Source organism: Cyanistes caeruleus, chromosome 6, assembly GCF_971803275.1.
Source record: "Cyanistes caeruleus chromosome 6, bCyaCae1.hap1.1, whole genome shotgun sequence".
In the NCBI taxonomy this organism is placed as follows: Eukaryota; Metazoa; Chordata; class Aves; order Passeriformes; family Paridae; genus Cyanistes; species Cyanistes caeruleus.
In genome coordinates this window covers 43,699,977-43,718,916 of record NC_141706.1, presented here as the reverse complement: position 1 = coordinate 43,718,916, position 18,940 = coordinate 43,699,977, and the positions used below count along the sequence as shown (strand labels likewise).

Genomic DNA, 18,940 nt, shown 5'->3' with positions numbered 1-18,940 from the left:
ACACATCATTTCCCCAAAATAATGTGCAGCCCTGCAAAATAGTACAATAATATTTTAAGAAGCAGATGGAGTTCCTTGACAGCATCTAGGAGACTTAGTAGCCCAGGACCACCCTTGCAGGATTGGGTGTCGGTTCAGGCAATTCAGCCCTTTGTAAAGAAAGAACCTTTGAACAAGAAACAAATGCACACCGAGAGTGCCCTGGCCCCTGAGCTGCGTCTGGGTAAGAAAATAACATGCGTGCCCAGGAGGGTGAGAGAAGTGTTTGCCAGGTAAGAGGTTTGCTCAGCTGCTCCTGGGGAGAGGTGGGAGCCCTTCTGCCTCCAGTGTGTGCTGATCCCGACAAAATGTACATTGGTAAATGTCAACTACCAGTGAAAACAGCTGGAGGTGGAAGCATCTGAAACATTCTTTTTATGGGATTGAGAAGGAAGCCGTTTTAATTTTAGGGGGAGTGAGGCGGAGCCAATGACTGTAATATGCACTTACATGACAGCAAGAGCCGTCTTTCAACCCTCTAACATTAAGAATAGTTTCCAAAAAATTACACTCTAGTACAACATGGGCTCTTGGACACCTTCTTAGTCATATCATCAAAGCATAATCCAGAGCCCATGACAAAAGCCCAGGTAAAGTACAGATGCATCAGACTAACAATTATACTAGCATAAGGCAGAAAATGTTCCCTTGTCATGATTACAGAATGAAAGGTTAGAGTATGGAGCTTAAACAGAGTATCTGCTTAAGGGATTACAACGAATATATAACACTTAAAGTTGCAAATAAACAAACTAATGTTAGGATACATAAATATTTCTTACCCTCAACAGTGTATACATTCTGTTCAGTGAAGGATTGGTTGGAATAGAGTAACAGTTCCTCAAGTGCAGCATTGAAACAGCAACCAACAGATTTGCTTTCCTCCACCTCTACTGTGGTTATAGCAGCTGAACAGTCACACTGAACTTAATGTTTCATGTCCCAGAAGAATTGGTACTTGCAGTTTGGACAAGTTTAATAAAATTAGCACATTAATGTTGAAAGTCCTATGGAAAGGTAAAGAGTTAAACAAAGCCATAGCTGTTTTTGTGTGCTAATAGTTAATTGTCCAGCTTCTATCACACAGATATCTATTGACCATCATAACCATTTCCTCTTAGTAGGCTGCTCAGCAGCAGCCTGAGCTCAAACAGCTCAGACAAAAGCTTGGCTGACAGCAGCAACAGCTTTCAGCAAGATACACACAGCAAGACAGACCTCAGTCTTCTAAGCATTTCATCTGCTTGACTCTAGCTCTACAAGGTTGTTGTGTGCTAGAGAAAATTTCTCTGAGATGCCATAGAGGATGAGTACAAAAACCCTAATGCAAGAAAATGGTGCTGGGAGTGTTGTTAGACATTTGCCAGGAGAGTTTTATTTGCATCAAGCTATGAAAGGCCATGTAAGTCATCAATCCATGTAGACATGCTCCTATACAGCTGAACTCTTTGTTCTTAGTGCCTCCATCATGGATGTGGTGTTTTCCCAGACTTGAGATCCTCAGGCAGTTTTTCTAAGCAGGCTCCAAAGTATTTTCTACATGGCTTGCAAAGGAAAGAGCAATATACACTTTGCTCATTCCAGCATGTATCTTAGAAATAACAATTGACACATATTTTAAAGGAAAGGCTTTCTCAACTTGCCCTTGTCTCTGCCAACATGCAGCTAGTGACAGGTCTCTTCATATCTGGTTGCAGTTTTAGTACTTTGGAAATGGTGAACTAAAAGTTAAAACTAAATGTAGGCCACAAACTGAAAACAGAGTTAATTGTTGGTAACTTGACAGTCTGACTGAGCCTGTCCTGGAGCACAGTGCTTCACTGTTCATCCTCAATATCCCTATTCATGTTTGATTTCCATCAAAAGCATTAACCATCCACTCTCCCCTACAGACTGCATTTCAAACCAAGATTTCATACTCTTTCCTGCATAGTTTTGCATATTGCATTGGCTAATACTGCTCAAGAACTGAAATTGCTATAAAAAAGAAAAATCAGGTTTTAATAAGCACACTACTTCAGTAGCTAAGGACAGCTCCCCATGAAGCTGGTGATACACAAGGACTCATTCCTTTGTTATATTTAAAATACAAATATTCAATTTAACTGATTCTTTTAGAGATTAATGCTATGCATAAAATGCACTGCATTTAGGTAGATGGCATATTTGAAGATTTTTCAGCATACTCCATAGACTGAACACATACCATTAATCAAGCAGGAGATAGTTTCACATCATAAATTAAGAGCACAGCCTAGCTTATGTTTTATTAGTGCAAGAGTATAATTTTGTATATAAGACATTCCCTATTAGCTGCCACCATCTCAGAGAACTGGCTGACAAGAGGAACCCACTTGTTTTAACTACTGCATTTGTCTTTTATCTAGACAGCAGCAATAGGTGTCCATTTACAAACCAAACACAGCAGTATATTAAAATTTATAATACACCCTCTTACCCTAAGATAAAATGTCTCACTATATTTGCCAAGGTCTATGTTGGATTTCAAGGTTCATCTTGGTCTACCTACTTTCTGAAGTGTGCTTGAAATACCAAACTGCTATAGGGAATGAAGATCAGAGTGCAGCTGAGTTAGGGTAGTATGCTCTGTTAGATACAACTATCTCTGTTTTACCAGCACAGAATTCTACCTAATGTGCTTTAGAAATTATCTCCAGAACAAAAGAACTGCTTAACTGGCAGGCTGGTATGAAGATGACCTTCAGCATATGAGACAGTTTGGTATCTGCATGCCTGTATTTTTTCAGTCCCTTGATTTTTTTGTGTATAGGGGAAGAAGGATGAAATTCTATACAACAAAGTCTTGTACAAACCTGAGCACAGCACATCCACATTCTAAAATGTCTCACAGATGAGCACCAACAGCACATTTTCAGGTACTGAACTATTCTAACTATTCTTATAGTATCTATGCCGAAGTCTTTAGGGGAAAAAAAAAAAATCAAACTAAGAAAACAATGTCATTACATACTGATAAAGGACAGTTAAAAGGAACTGAGGAAACAGGCCATTCCCTTGTTTATAACCACTTAAATTTTATTTTACAGTATATTTGTGACATTTTATGTTACTATAACCAAAGATCAGGGTTGTTTACAAATATAATGGCTGCCATTTGATGTAAACGATTAAAAAGTGTCTCTAAATATTAAAATTTTACATCATGATTTTGTTTTATTAAATTGAATTACTCTTTGTGCCATCAGTTATTAGTGGAGAGGAACTAATTTAAGCAAAAATAGTTTTCAGAAATTAGATGTAGAAACTGAGAAGCCTGGATAAGATTTCAAAAGACCATTCTCTCATCACTGTAAAAAGGAAGAAAGCAAATTCATTCACTGAAGTTGCAATGAAGAGTCAACCAAGTCCATTTGTATTAAGGCTTCTTTACATATTATTGAATCCCATCATGCCTTTCATATTCCCAGCAGCACCTTGTTGAAATTGTCTCATCATTGACTGCAAACCGGCCATGCCACCTGCAGAAAATCAGTGAGAACATGAATGTGTTAATTAAGTCTGAAGCACAGCTCTCTTGCTTGAGGCATCATTACTGTACACACACTATTCCAGTAATCTACAAAGGCAGAAGCCCAAGACTGTCAAACTAGGTTTAAACAGCTATTGAAAATAAATGACGGAGTGAGTAATTACAGGAAGGTCTGAAAAACACGAGGCTTTAGGTAGTTTTTAAGATGACTTGTGCATTAAGTACTAGACAAAAGAAAAAAACTTCATGGAATGACTTTTAGCAATCAGTAAGGTTCAGGTATGGGAGTCCTTATTTGAAGTTGCTCTTGTCAAATTTAATTACTTGAGGCAAATCTTAGAAGAGAAGGGAAGTCTAGGAAGATTTGTTTTACCACAGCCATCCTTCACCATTCCAAATGGTCATTTTGAGAGCTGAATTCAAATGAAAGACTAGATTAAGCACTGCTAAGTGCAAAGTGTTTGGACTAAACTTTCTGATTATTGTTAGAAAACCCTAGAAATACTTAATACTAATATATAATGCAGATAGTCTCCCATCCCCTTCCCCACTTCTGTATCTCAAATACTCCACTACAATTGTCAGTCCTCCCTTGAAGCTATAAAAAGTCAGCACATACCCATATGATGAAGAACTCTTGGATCCATCATCTTTGCCATCTGCTGATTCAGTTTGGCCAGCTGAGATGGGTTTACGTTCTTGGACATATCACCCCCTAAATAAAAAGAAAAGAGCAATCATAATAAAATGGATTAACATATGGTGCTAGAAATCCAAATGTTACCTCCTAACTCTAGATTCAAATCTACGAGTCCATTATTAGAAGTTACTACATCAGCCAATTACAAGTCCATTTAGGATCAACAGTCCCTGCACTCCACATAAGAGACTGAAGTGTTAGTACTATAGTAGTAATCAAGTCTGCATTGACAGAAATACAGTAGCTTTCCTTGCTAATTTGCACGTTTGTGTTATGAAGAACAGTGCAGCTCTTACCAGTCACATAAAACAACTTTCAAACATCATGAAAGTAAGCAAGCTACGACTCACCTTCTCCTCTCCCTGATCAGTGTTTTCTCATTTCCTCTGTGTTCACAGATCAAGCGACCTCCCCCTCTAGTTTAATAAATTTTAGTGTGGGGTTTTTGGTGTTGGTTTGGAGTATTTTGGTTGGTTTTATTTGTTTTTTTTACCTTTGAAAAGCCCTTTGATGCCTCCCATCTTTTTCACCATCTGTGCGAACTTAGTGTATTGGGTCAAAAGCTCCTGAACATCTCTGGTAGAAACACCTGAGCCTCTTGCTACTCTTTGGATTCTTCCTGGCTGTTTACTGAAAACTTTGGCACCATCTGTACTGTCAAGTTCTGCAATTACAGTGTGGAAAAGAAAAATCCATTGAGTCACTGACATTAAAAACTGTTACAATTGGTAGCAAATCTCATTGTTGAGAATCTAATTTTGAGCCAGAGAATAAAAACTTAGTTTTAGAAGCGACAATACAAAATTTTACATAAATCATTGAGACATAATATTCTAGGAAGTAATACTGAAAAGCTATTCTCTTAATATGTTAATCACCAGAATACAAAAAAAAAACTGTGTGAGTAAATTATGCTCTTGGGATACTTGGTCTTAAGCTGTATTAATGGGTTTAGCAAAAGAGTAATAGCATACTGAAGGACTAGAAACAACACTTTGAATTCCAGAGATCTATGTCACCAAGAAAATTTGAGGGTGGGTAGGAAAAAGACAGCAATGCCAGATTAAAGATTAACACACCTTATTAACTTGCAAGTATAGCATTAATAATTTAGGAACAGGTACAATACAATGAGTAAAAATACACTGATTTCCAATATAATGGAAATTATTCAAAATACTCCACCTACTCTACACAAGACAGAAAAGCAACATGTAAAGTATCTCTAAATGTTTAGATTTATTAAGCAGTTTGGAGACACGTGTACTCCTTGCTGTTCCCAAGAATGTTAAATATTTCTTGTCATTTTCTGTCATTGTACATGTTGCAACAGATCTTTTTGTTTCCAGAAAGATCTCCCTAAATAAGCTTGTTCAACAATCTAGAAAAAAATTGTGGGTGAAAATTGTTTTACCTTGATCATTCATACTGTCCATTATAGTCATGAGTTTCTTTAGCCTTGCCATTGATTCCTGTTCATTGCCTTTACTCATGAAGTCAGTTCCAAAACCAGGGATCATGCCCTTGTTTTAAGAAGAGAAAACAAAAGCTGTGTCAGAATAGGCAAAGCTAAATTTAATTAAGCAGAAAGCAATACAGACAGCAACTGTTAGTTCAATAGTTACATACTGAAGTAGGCAAATCATTTCACCTTTTTGAAGAACAAAGAACACAGATTATAACACATTATAAACATAGATTAAAAATTTAAATGAAGAGTTTTAAGTTTAAAGAAATTTGTCAAATATCAATGAAAAGCTGATGAAATTATTTTGGGGATAACTAACCAAGATCTGACTGAATGGTCCCATTTTCATGATGTTTTGGAATTGTTCATACATATCTCTTAATGTAAATTGACCTAAAGCACAACAACAAAAAAAAAGTTAGCAGAAGTTACACTAGCATTTTGGTCTTACTCTCCCTTCTCAATTATTCTTTGTATTCATAAGGTAAATACTATGCTACATAGATAAGCAGAGAAATCTCTTCACTAACTGAAATGGCTAAACAGTTTCAGATGGCACATGCTGAACCATTAAGCTAGTTATTCTGCAGCTGTAGTCTGACAGACTTAAAAACACAATTTACTTGGCTGCTATATTTACTAGAGAAAGAATAACCATTCTTCTCATTCTTCTCCTTTTCATTGTGCACATGAACAAGTTGTTCGTGTCTACACACAGCACGAATTAACTCAGTGGTCTCTGTCGCAGAGAACCTGCCACGGTTGGCTCACTGTAATGCATCTGCTATTCAGGCCTTGGGAATAACTTACCATGTTTTAGCTTTTCTATGAGTGCTTCGTTATCATCCAACTTTAACTCATTTACTTTATCTATCAATCCTTCAATATCACCCATACCTGGATAAAGAAAACAGATCTGAAATTAGCATTAAAAAAAATTACATTTTGACTTTCCGTTATCCAATTCTAAGTGTCTTTTAAGTACAGTTGTACATAGGACATACCAAGCAGCTTGCTGATGAAAGGCTGTGTTTTAAAGGGTTCAAAGTCATCTATGTGCTCGCCAGTTCCAATAAAAATAATAGGACTCTTTGTGGCAGCAACTCTGCAATAAAATATATTTTATGAAATAGCCTGTCAAATACCATCCATCTTTTGTACTACATTCAGCTAGGCAACATCAACACTTTGTATTCTGTCTGAAGAATCTGCCTTATTCCTCAAACTATTAATGCAAAAAACACACAACATTTGGATGTTTAGCTCAGAGTAGTTAAAAAGATTTTTCTCTCATTAGTACTTTATAAAATACAAATTCTGTTTGGAAAAAATCATCAGCAGAAATAGAAGTTGCTAATTTTCATAGTCGAGTTTAAGAAATCTGAGAGGAAAGAAAGAAAAATAAATCAGCTCCAGTTTATCCTAATACTGGGATATTACTGATACATACACTGATACTAACGATAATACTGTCAGATGACAGACATTGATTACAATTTCTTCAAGGTACCTCATAACAAAAGACAATCTCATTTTCAACACAGGAAAAAGCTCAGATATAAGAAAACTCAGAATCTTTCCACCACACTGGCACTAGCTTTTAGATGTAACTCAAGTTTCCAATCCACAGACAGTACAGAGCAAACACAGCACACTTAAGGCACACAAGCACATGAAACAAAAGCAAAATGAAAACACCAAAAGCTTTAGTCTTCCAACATTATGCTATAAAGCAAAATACGTATGGCAGTTTAGGAACTCTTAACAACTTTCCACCAAGTTTCTGGAGACTGCCAATCCAGAAGTTTGATTTGCATTATAGTTTTAAGGTCACTGGATATGATGAGATACAATTTTTCCCCTCTTGGAAAAAAACTCTTGAGATGTAAAACTCTTCTTGTAAGTCATATCTATTGAGCCCAAATTTATCTTTCTGGAAAAATGCCAAATACACAATATGCAATGAATATTGCTCGATGCTGATTTCAGAAAACAAAAGTCTGACCTGTAACAATACAAGGTATTGTACTGAAAATACATCATATCATTGGATTCTGATGTTAAATATCAACAGGTGATCCTATCCACCAGAAGAAGGATAAGAATCTACGTGACTCAGATTCTGTGCAGTGTGACAGTGACACTTCCACAGGACAGGTTTCTGTGAGACACTAACGCATTCGTCTGGCTGTGCATGGCCACATGTTGGACACTATTATAGCACAGTACTTACGCACTAAGAGCTCCACCTCCTTTGGCATGTCCATCAAGCTTAGTAACAATAACAGAAGCTACATCTACTTTGTCTTTGAAAGCTTTAGCTTGAGCTTCACAAGCTTGGCCAATGGAAGCATCCATCACATAAACAATGTTATCTGGTTGCTAGGAGAAATGAGATGCACAAAATAATAATTTCCTGCTTTACTAAACAATGTTCATACATTATTATTATTATTCTTATGTAGGTCCAGCAGCAGAACTTACTGCAATAACAGTATATAAGAGCTGTATGCTAGAGTTTAAAACAGGACCACTGTTTTATGAACATTATTATCTAAGGACCATTTAAAAATTTCTGATGCTATAAGACTATATGATTTATCTACAACACAAAATATTACAATTTAACAGGTTTGTGCTTATTAGTTATGACTCAAGTTATTTTAGCCAGTATATTGAGCCAATAAGATAATTAGTATCTACAGGCAATTAATAGCTAGCATCTTCCATTTGATTTTACATTCAGATATTTAAGACATCCATTCCTCTAAAAGTGAGTTAGCCATTAGCAGGAACTGTGTGGGAAGTGTCATATTGTCATGCAAGGCCAGAGAACCAAGCAAATAGCCAGACTTTTTAAACCCACAGAAACAACAGCTTCATTTACATATCAAAACTGTTGAAAGTTATCCAATCATCTTCTCTGTTTCAGTGCAATTATTTGTGACAATCACAGAAAGTTTAGTATTCATACTTAAAGAAAACCAGACCAGACTGGTTCTTTTATCTAGTTTTTCAATGCAAAGATCCTGAAAAGGAAAAGCAGGAATGGCAGTCTGGTTATATGCAAGCATCCTTGAACAGAAGAATTGAAACTGTCACAAAACTAACAAGCACTGATCATTCAGTGCTTTGCTTATTCTTATCTGTTTGTCATTTCTAATATAGTCTAGGAGTTAAAGCAAAATGCACACAGAACATTAGGGTAAAGATGAATCAACTATCATCAAATGACGATGCCAAGTTACTGCATTTCTCAAAGCTACTCACTATGGCATTAGCAACTTGTAACATCTCTTCAAACAAAGAGTCTTCTTGTTTGTGACGTCCACTTGTATCAACAATGATTATTTCAAAGTTTTCATTCTTAAATTTCTCAACACCTTCTGAGGCAATTATTACAGGATCCATTTCTGTATAGCTGATCAAAAAGAGAAACAAAGAGACTCAGAATTTCATCACTTGACTATAAATTTGTTAACTATACATCTATCTGGATTTCAAAAGGGAATTCCTTTTATGTAAAGCAAAAATTGGTCAAAAATATGTCTTCCAAAGCCATTTACCCTTACTGCTCAGTGAAATGAAGCACAAAGACTGAAGTCTGTCTCACGTGCTGGAAGTTGCGGTAAGTTCTATAAGACCCTCCCTCAAATAAGACTTAGCTGAGCATCCAGACAGTTCACCTCCAGTGAAGCTTAGGGGAAAGTTATTTACTGCTTTATAAAAAACATTTCAGGTCCACCTCTGTCTCTATTTGACAATAAAAATTAAGTATCCAAAAATAATATCCTCTGATCTGTGAGATACTTCCCAAAAATCTGGCCATGTCTGGTCAAAGTTTGTGAACTGTTATACATCACATAAGCACTATAGGAAATTATTCCTGGACACTTCATCTCTTTGTACACTATCCTACCTGCTGCTCCTGGCAGTATGCTGAACTGAGCAGAATTTTCATCTGATCAGAACAATTATTACTCAGAATATATTACTAAAATGAAAGCAATTAGGCAATGCTAGATGAGGTTTAGTGCAAAATTTTCAATACAGGACAATACGTAATTGGAGTTGAATTGTTCTCCACGGTGATTCGAAAGATGCTTACCTCCCATAAAAGGGAATTCTTGCTTTTGTGGCATTCTGCTTTAACTGGTCAAAAGCACCTGTAAGACAGGTATAGTCAAGGGACTACTTAAGAAAATCTTCAAATATTATAAATATTTATAATATATTATAAATATATAAATATTATAAATATTATTAAAGTCTGTGTTACCTGCTCTGTATGTGTCTGCACATATTAAACAAGTCTTCCAGCCTTTCCTCTGATAGAAGTATGCTAACTGTGAAATGAAACCCAAAACAAGTAGTTACACCAAAGTCCCATTGACGTGACACTTTAACAGCTTAAAGTCACACACAGAAGACACAAACTCAAGCCAGTCTTTCCATAACTGAGGCCACAGAGTAAGACTGATCATTGTTAGCATGGCCATTATTTGGAAAAGCATCTTTTAAATAATTATTAATGGCAAGGTGAAAACACCTCCTTGACTCTGCTTCTGATTTTAATTTCTTGAAATTGTAATTTCTAAGAATGACTACAAATAAGTTCCCATTTTACTAACTCCTGAGTTCTTCTTAGTGTTAATACTGCAGATTGGACTAGCATGTAGAAACTACCCAAAATAATACTTCAATATTAAGTACCATAATGGCCACAACTTGTACATGTCAATGTTTCTTCCAGAGGAACAAAGACATTTCCATTGAAAGGACATGTTTTAAAGCAGTAGATAGAATCCTTATCAACAACAATCCTTCCTACCACACTCAGCTTCTATGTGGTGAATGTTATGTGTATTCACCAAACACTGACCAAAGACAAATGTTCAAAATAAAGTTCACCTACATAAGCACTAAGAAAGTCTTCTGAAATCACAGCAGGCCATACTGAATATTTCACTGTGTGTGAATCTCAAATGGAGATGACAAAAAACAACAAAGATGTGTCTTTTTTCCACAGGATAATTTCTCCTCACAACTTGGAATGTATCAAGCCCTGTCTGGGGGTGAATGATGATTGAGTCAAGAGCTTATGGTTTAAGATAAAAGGGCAGATTAGTGAGGGTGATGCTGTTGTGGGTGTTTGTTACAGGCCACCATCAGAAGGAGCAAGTGGATGAGTCCTTCCACAGGCAGCTTCAAGCTGCCTCAAAGCCAAAGGCCCTGGTTCTTGTGGGGGACTTTGACTACCCTGACATTTGCTGGAGAAGCAACAGAGTGAAAAACAAACAGTCCAGGATGTTCCTGGGAAATGGAAAGCAGAGATTACAACTTCCTGCCATGGGTAATGGATGATCCCACAAGGAATGGTGTACTGTCTGACCTTACACTAACAGGGAAGGCCGCGTGGCAGATGTGAAGATATGTTGATTCAGAGCATTCTTTTTTTAGCCTTAAAAAAATAACAAATGCAAATTTCCTCAATGAAGCTGGCACTGGAAGAGGTTTCACATCACCAGCTTATACCTAACTGAGGTATCTAGTACAAAGGCCAAATTCCACTGCTTTTTCTAAATAAGTAATGGAATGAGCATCCATTCTTAGTATTAGTCTTAAACCTAGAAAGTTAACTGCAGTGTTGTAGTTTAACTCCACTAAGTACAGGGACAAACAGAAAGACTCTTACAGGATACTGTTTCATCAAGAGTTCAGTTTAAAATTTTTTCAAAGAAGTTTTACAAGCCATAAGTTACCCCAAAAGAATATTACTTTCAACATTCATCTCATCTCAGAAACCCTTCTGCAAATGTATCTCTACATGCTAGTGAGTTAGAACTTTCCTATTAACAAAACCAGCACAGATCACAAGCCAATCCTACCTAAGGAGCCCAATGACCACCAGCTTCCCCAAGCAAATGAAAACCTACAAACAAACCAAAAACCATGCAAAAAGATCCAGTGCATGTTACCTTTGAACAAGTTGTTGTTTTACCACTTCCTTGCAAACCAACAAACATTATAATATTCTGTTTTCCTTTGGTAGGTGTCCATGCCTTGACTCCAGGATCTACAAGCTAAAGAACAAAGAGTAACATAGGTAGCAGAACCAAAAAAGTTGGTGTCACAGTCATGCTAGGTGCCTGGTATCCCATTCAAAGCAGAAAAACAGTTTTTGCACATTCTCATCTTTGATTTGGCTTAGATTTCTGCTGCTTTACAGTGAACAGCAACAGCCCTTGCAAGATATCTATAGTAGATAATGTTCTGCATAATAATTCTGCAACAAACAGTGTTAATTTCTTTCTAACACCAAGCACAGTCAGGATGGCCTGTATATATGGCACAAGGATAACAACCAACACAGAAAGGTGACCTCCACCCCTCCTGTCACTGCTTGGGATGGGCTTCCAGTGAGAATCCTACAGCACAGAAGGCTTTTCAGGGTTGCTGCCTAACTTGTGAAATGAGTAGAAAGTACATACATTCCTGAGAGGTATCATATGTCTGGACACAGACTACAGAAGAATGACTACACTGTTCATTGGAAAGAGGGCAGACTACAGATGCCCAAGTCCTGATTTGACTAAGCAGTCAGATTTATGAGAAATGTTGCACTGAGCTGCTCGGTTGTTACTTACCACTTTTCCAAAGGCTTTTAAGTAGTCTGAACATTAGGGTAGCTAAGGTGTGTTCTGGGACAACCAAAGACAGTCTAGAAGCTAGCAGTACTTTACTCTTGTCTTTACATTTCAGTTTAAGAATAAGAACAATTGAACTTAAAAATTAAACTGAAGATGGTTTGAGAAATGCCCAGGATGTAATTTCAATGAGACTACTACTGTCTGCAACAGTAAGAAGCCTCACATCATAAAGTATAACTGCAGGTACCACATAACCACCTAAAAGCTTACCTCAGTACTGCTCTACTTCCAAGCCCAGACTGTACAAGGAAAATGATGCACTGCAGAATTTTGAAGTCCTACCTTAACAAGCTCTTTAAAGACTGCATGCTGGATCATTTTTCTTTTGTTAAGGCCAGATGCCATTTCTTCAAGATCAATTGCAGACCTGAGTTTAAGAAAAAGATGAAACACTAAGTTTCTGCAACTGCAACAGCACCCTGATTTGTTCTGAGTTTTCATATAGGATTTACTTGAGAAGTGACATGCACTGGAGACATTCTTATGCAGATGACAAAAACAGGTTTCTAAAATGCATCTTTCAGACTTGCATTTACTTAAATTACACCTGAAAATAGGCAAGGTAACAGTGCTAGTCACATACACAGATCTATTTATAGCCAGCACAGAACATGTGAAGATGATGTGTCCATGAAGTAATTAAGAACTTGTCTATCAGACAACCCAACGGATGACAGCAACAGATTTTTGAAACAAGTCTGTAACAGCAACAAATGGCTAAATTTGACCAAAGACTCTTTTGATGGAATTGGCTAAACATTTAGTTCAAACAGTTGTTTTCCTGCTAAAAGTAAACTGGGTGTGTCTAAAAATACCCCAACGTATTAAGTTATAAACTAGTTATGCCTTTTCAACTTCAAATTACAACTTTTACAAATAAGTTAAATGCATTTTGATTATTTCACTTACTTGACATTTTCTCTGAGTTGCTTCACAAGTTTGATATTAACATCAGCTTCCAGTAATGCTGTACATACTTCTTTTAACATAGCATTTAAAACCTTTGGAGTATAAAAGAAAAATCAGAAAAAAAATTGTGTTACAATACACAGAGAGTAACTAGGCCACTATTAGGTCAAAATAAGAATGTGGAAGTAAATTATGATATAACCATGGCTTTCACAAATTAAATGCATGCAATCCTATCATTACATCAATTGTCACAAAAAAAACCCATGTGCATTTGTTCCTACATAAATACAATTTAAAAGGGAAGGGTTTTCAATTGTAACAACTGCACACTCTATAACACCAGCACAAAAGACTTCCTACTGCATTATGGCCAACAGCTCATATGGCAGCAAGACTTCCTGAACTCTCCTCTGGGTATTCCTTAGAGAGTACACCAAAAAAATCACAGATCACACTACCATTTCTGTAAGTAACAGTAATCCTTAGCTAAAAATGGACACCCTACTACCTACATTTTCAGAAATTTGACAGCTGCTCTGATTGTATGCCTTTTAGGCAAGCAGGTGCCTCAGTTAGAAACCCTGTTTATTTTGACTTTTCAAACTCTTGAACAGAAAGATTTTTCTGAAATTAACACCTGCATTAATGCCCTCATTTTCACATCTTGAGGTCTTGCAGGGTAAAAGTTCCCATTGCTAAAAAAATTTGATTGGGTTGTATTTGATTCAGTTAAGGATTTTTTGTCTCCCAGCAGAAGATATACTAAAACATTTTCTCTATGCGTAAGTTCTAACCCTACAGTCTCAATGAGCCTATTTTTTTACTTTAACACATCCATCTTTCCACCTGAAAAGAGTTTCTAGCACTGTGTACTCAGAGAAACTTTGAAACCATCACATTAGTTAGTTTCCCATCTTATATTGAACTCCTATGACAGAACACATCAAGTTCTAATTTCAAACTCTTCATTAGAGTTAATTAGAGAAAATACAGACCATACTAAGCCAAACAAACTTCCAGAACCACACAATGGCTTGAATATAAAGGCAGCAAATGCAACACATTCCTCACATTTCAGACAGCAAAGCTTACATTTGTTCTCCCACATTTCAGCTTCTAGCAGCCTAGCACACATCTCCATAGTCTGTCTGTGCACACACAAGGAAACCCGAGCAGACACCTACCTTCCATCCAAATTCAGGTACACACTGCCTCCAAAGAACAGTCATCTCCCTAAGTACAGTCACCAGGCTCAAGGACCCTTTGACCATGGGACCCACTATGTTTGAGGCGATGACCCACATATAAATCTAGTTTTAAGTTCTGGCAGTACTGTTAAGAGTTCTACTTCTTGCAGAACTTATATTTGTAGAAAAAAAGTGTCTCAGGAGGCCACTTCAAGCTTCTCATCAGCCTTTGAGAATTTTTTCTCAGAACTCTTCCAGTGTTAGTGACATCACATTTGTACACTACATACCTCTTCATTGATAATCGTGGCATTGCTCAGTGAGCGCAATGCTGAAGTTATTTTTCTTCCAAGATCTGCCAGAACCATTTTGGCGGCTTCAAGTACAACTCAGACAGATCTGGAAAAGAAATTAAAAAATAACATTTTAAACTAGTTGAAGCTATGCCTTTAGAAATTAATCATTCAAGTAACTTTTGGGTAAGAATCCTGCTTTGCATTCCAGAAAGTGCACAAGTTTTACTTTTTAAAGTTATTTTTAGGAAATATTGGCCTGAAGCTAATTTTAGGCAATCCTGATGCCCTACTTAAAAAAAGAGATACCACACTTCACTTAGGAAGGATTTCACTGTGTAAAATAAATGTGCATTGAATTCACCATGTTAAAAAAAACAAAAAACAAAACAGTCCAGATAGACTTCCAGAAAGAGTGTCAACTTCTTTCTATCCTCTTATCAGCAATATGCTACATGACAGAATAAAATCGAGCAGAATAGCTGAGAAACTCTGCATCCTGCAAAGACAGTATGACCAGAAGCAAAATATTTTGCTAGCAAAATTCAACATTATTTATCAGTTGCATTTCATCCAGCTTTCACTAAATCAAACTGAATTTCACATTTCAGTAACCCTACAAATATACTTGCATTTTAATAAACAAAATTCATATTATAATTTTTAATGGCTGTATTGGTAAAACAGAGTATTTTTGTTCACTAGAAACAGAAATATCATATATAAGCCTAAACATACCACAACTTACATTTAGGAAGACACAAAAATTTAGTTTCTGAAAGATGCACATTCATCTTGTCAACATGCTAAACCACGACCTAATACCCCTATATTAGGTATTCAGGAGAACACATGGTAGAATCAGCAATCTAAAATTCTGAATAAGGGCAAAACAAAACTTGTCTGAAAAACAAAAATTTGCAACACCACAGCTACTGCTGAAACGGAGCACTTCAAACACTTCTTTTTTTATCTTCCGCTCTAAGTGTTGCTTTCTTGCACTCAGATGAAACTACTTCCTTGCTGATAGCCCAAATCAGAATCTCACATTTGATCTACTTTCAGAACTGAAAGCCAAATTATCAATAATGGGAGCCTCTGTAATCAAAACAGATGAGAGTTTCAAAGATTTTTGGGACTTCCCCCTGCCTCAAATGAGAAGAAAACAGAAGAAAGCCGGTCCATTTATAGAAATGCACTAGTAGCTACATTCTGATTTTATTTAAGAGAGAGGGCTCTAACATGGCTAACAAAGCAGCACACTGTGTACACACGTTGAGAGTTATCAGCTGCACAAACCCCAAAAAGCACCGTTTAAAATGTGTTTATAAATAATAAAAGATACTCTCCAAAAGAGCTAAAACAAGGCACCCGTGTAAGCCAACCTCAAGATTGCTTTGTCTAATTGAGAGTTACTATTGTTACCAACTTGGTAGGTTAAACCAGCACCAAAACTCCCAAAATAACTGCCAGTCTAACCTACCCTCACCTGATACTATGGTCGCAATGCAGAACAAAGTCTCCAGGAGCTTCAGAAGGTGTAGGATAAATAAATCCTGTGTAAGTACAGGAGTTGGGTATGCCAAATTACACAAATAAATATATTTACACATTTTAGATTTAATGTACATTGAATGTACAAGCAGCAATATCCATTACAATGCCATCTCAATACTGACTAAAAAAATCAGTCTATGTTTCCTAAGGAACTCTGCCAGTAGAGTATTTGCAAACCAGTATACTAATGGAAATTGATTTCCATCTTCTTACATTGCTGGAAGGGGACTTCTACATGTTACCGAAGTGGTAAAGCTCCACAGCTTCCTTAAATGGATGCAAGCCACATTATTGCAGAATAATTCTAAAAAGGCATTACCATCAATAGGCTCTATCAAACAGTCTTGGCAATACAGATGTTCAAAATGTTTTCCAGGTAATTTTCTGTGATAATCACAACATGTAAGAAAAAACAAAACCCAAAACTTTTAAAAATAGCACTGCAACTCATAAGCTTTAAGCTGCTAAAATGGCAATCAGTGACAAAACTATAACAACATTTGGATATATCAGCTAAGAAATTTGATGTGATGACCAATATCCAGAAATCATGAGAATACTCAATATTTAAAATCAATTTTCAGAGTTCTACAGATCTCCAAATACAGAAGGTTAATTATGTCCTAAATGAATAATAAGTGAATGTTTCCTCTGCAGAATTCCAAAAGCTTCTTCCAACAGCCTTACAACAGGAATAACTCAAATCCTTTGCTAAGGAGATGATTTTAAGCATTTTCATATAAATGAATGCTCTCACTAGCACATTAAGAAATCATAAGCCATCAGAATTTCTAAGGGCTGCCAAGTACAGAAATTAGTAGAACTTGTGACACAGTCCATCCAAGTCGAGAACCACACTCCAGACAAAAAGACACGTAAGATGTTTTAGCAGGTAGCCAGCTTGGGCTGGCAGATAGCCAGAAGGGCATAAGCAGTAACTGCACTGCAGAACGTGTATGTGCTGAGCAGCTGTAGTTCTGGAGAGTTTAGCTTGAACGCAGCACCCCACAGACACACTGAGCAGGGCTAAACCCGGCCGGGCCCCAGGACACAGCCAGGCTGCCCCGAGCAGGCCTCGGGCCGAACAAGGCCACGAGCCCTGCGCAGTCCGAGTCCTCCAGCAGCAGCAGCAGCCTGCACACCTCCACACTGAGCTCCCAGGCCACCGTGCCGCTGCAGTCCCAAGAGCTTTGTGCTTCAGCCATCAATGGGAATTCTAGCGGTAAGGCGGCAGTAGAAATAGTGGATGTCTTACCATGGCATAGCGAGCCAGCAGTGAGGCAACGCTGAAGAGACAGACTGCCCACCCACCCAGCATAAACCCCCAAAGCCGTCTAGCTCAACTAGCAATACTCTAATGTACAGGATTTCGAAAAAAATACAGGCATAACCGCTAACAGCAGTTTAAACAGCTGCTTTAAAAGATATCAGCCGTTTAAAAAGATAGCAAGTAAAAGAAACACTTAAAAATTATACAACAAACTTGGACATGTTCAAGTACATAGATTAAGACCAACTGCAAGTCTAACACTGTAACAGAGAAGCGGCTGTTTCACAGATAGGAATGCCTTGAGCTACTGCAGCTACGCTGAACCTCAACTTACGAGTTTCCACCTTCTAAAATTACCCTGACGACGGGAAGGCGCTCCCAAGGCAGCAGCAGGGAACAGCTGTCTCACTTATGGCCCAATGCCCTCGCTTTCAGGGGAAAAACGGGGAAGGGTAAATGTGCCCGGCCGCTGCTGCCTCTTCCCCAGGCACCAAGGGATGGCCACAGACAGCGGGCGGACACCGGCTGGGCGAATCCCGTCCCGGTGCTGTCCACAGCGGCGGCTGAGTCCGGGAGGCCCAGAACTGCTCCGCGGAGCTCCGGCGGACTGAGGGCCCTGTCCGGCCCGGGCTGCCGCAGGACAGACCGCCGCCTATCCCAGGGATCGACAGGCACCGGTGCCTCCTCCTTCCCTGCCGGGACTGGGCCAGGGGACCTCCGCCTCACAAGAAACCGGCGCGGGTCGCGGTCCCGCTAACGGAGCGGCTGCGGCGGCAGCGCAAGCACTCACCGGGAAGGCGGCGCGGGGCCCGCGGGCGGAGCCGTTCCCAGCCCTGCCCAGCCCGCCGGGGCAAGGCCGCCCAGCGAGACTCCGCTGAAAGCGCGAGGAGTCGCGGCCGCCGCAGACCAGGGAAACGTCAGCACTGGCCGTCGCCCCACAGGCCCCCTTTGGCTTCCGTTTCCGGGACGCGCGCGGGCCAGCTGCAACGTTAAGGTGGCGCCGCATAAAAATCCCGCCCGTACCCGCTGCGGCACGGGAGGGAACCGCGCCGCGCCGTCTTAAGGCCGGGAGGGAGGTGAGGCCGCGGGCGGGGCAGAGAGGGTGGAGGTCCTCCCCCGCGGCCGTGCCGTCATGGGGAGCGGGGCCGGGCGCGGTGCCAAGCGGCAGCGCGAGCACGCGCCGGGAGGGGGCGCCGTAGGGCGGGACCGAGCATGCGTGAAGGGCTTCTTCCGGTCGGTGTCGCCCTCCCGCATGCGCACGTGCGGGCAGTGGGGGGTGGGTGGACGTGCGGA

General features: G+C 38.9%; 1 protein-coding gene across 5 annotated transcripts; it reads right to left on the bottom strand.

Moving 5' to 3' along the window:
- Positions 1-3,075: 3,075 nt before the first annotated feature.
- On the bottom strand, positions 3,076-18,935 carry SRP54 (signal recognition particle 54). 5 transcript variants are annotated; one of them, XM_086893251.1, is made up of 17 exons: positions 17,982-18,446; positions 16,310-16,376; positions 14,818-14,926; positions 13,338-13,429; positions 12,711-12,795; positions 11,697-11,801; positions 9,998-10,064; positions 9,827-9,884; positions 8,989-9,139; positions 7,952-8,100; positions 6,723-6,823; positions 6,529-6,615; positions 6,038-6,111; positions 5,665-5,773; positions 4,744-4,914; positions 4,170-4,265; positions 3,076-3,539 (listed from the first exon to the last, which is right to left on the bottom strand). In XM_086893251.1, the coding sequence occupies exons 3-17, from the start codon at positions 14,893-14,895 to the stop codon at positions 3,448-3,450; spliced, it is 1,515 nt and encodes a 504-aa protein (XP_086749377.1). In that variant the 5' UTR covers positions 14,896-14,926; positions 16,310-16,376; positions 17,982-18,446; the 3' UTR covers positions 3,076-3,447. The 5 variants fall into 5 exon arrangements, with proteins under 5 accessions (XP_086749377.1, XP_086749378.1, XP_086749376.1 ...); XM_086893252.1 differs by lacking the exon at positions 17,982-18,446 and adding an exon at positions 16,697-16,761; XM_086893250.1 differs by lacking the exon at positions 16,310-16,376 and having other exon boundaries at positions 18,438-18,935.
- Between the last annotated feature and the right edge of the window lie 5 nt (positions 18,936-18,940).

Excerpts from the sequence above, each read along its gene's own strand:
- SRP54 (XM_086893250.1), bottom strand. The coding sequence starts at position 14,895 with ATGGTTCTGGCAGATCTTGGAAGAAAAATAACTTCAGCATTGCGCTCA. Across the intron at positions 9,885-9,997 it reads TGCAGACACATACAGAGCAG|GTGCTTTTGACCAGTTAAAG; the intron begins GTAACACAGACT and ends CCTGTCTTACAG. Across the intron at positions 6,112-6,528 it reads CATAGAAAAGCTAAAACATG|GTCAATTTACATTAAGAGAT; the intron begins GTAAGTTATTCC and ends GTTGTGCTTTAG.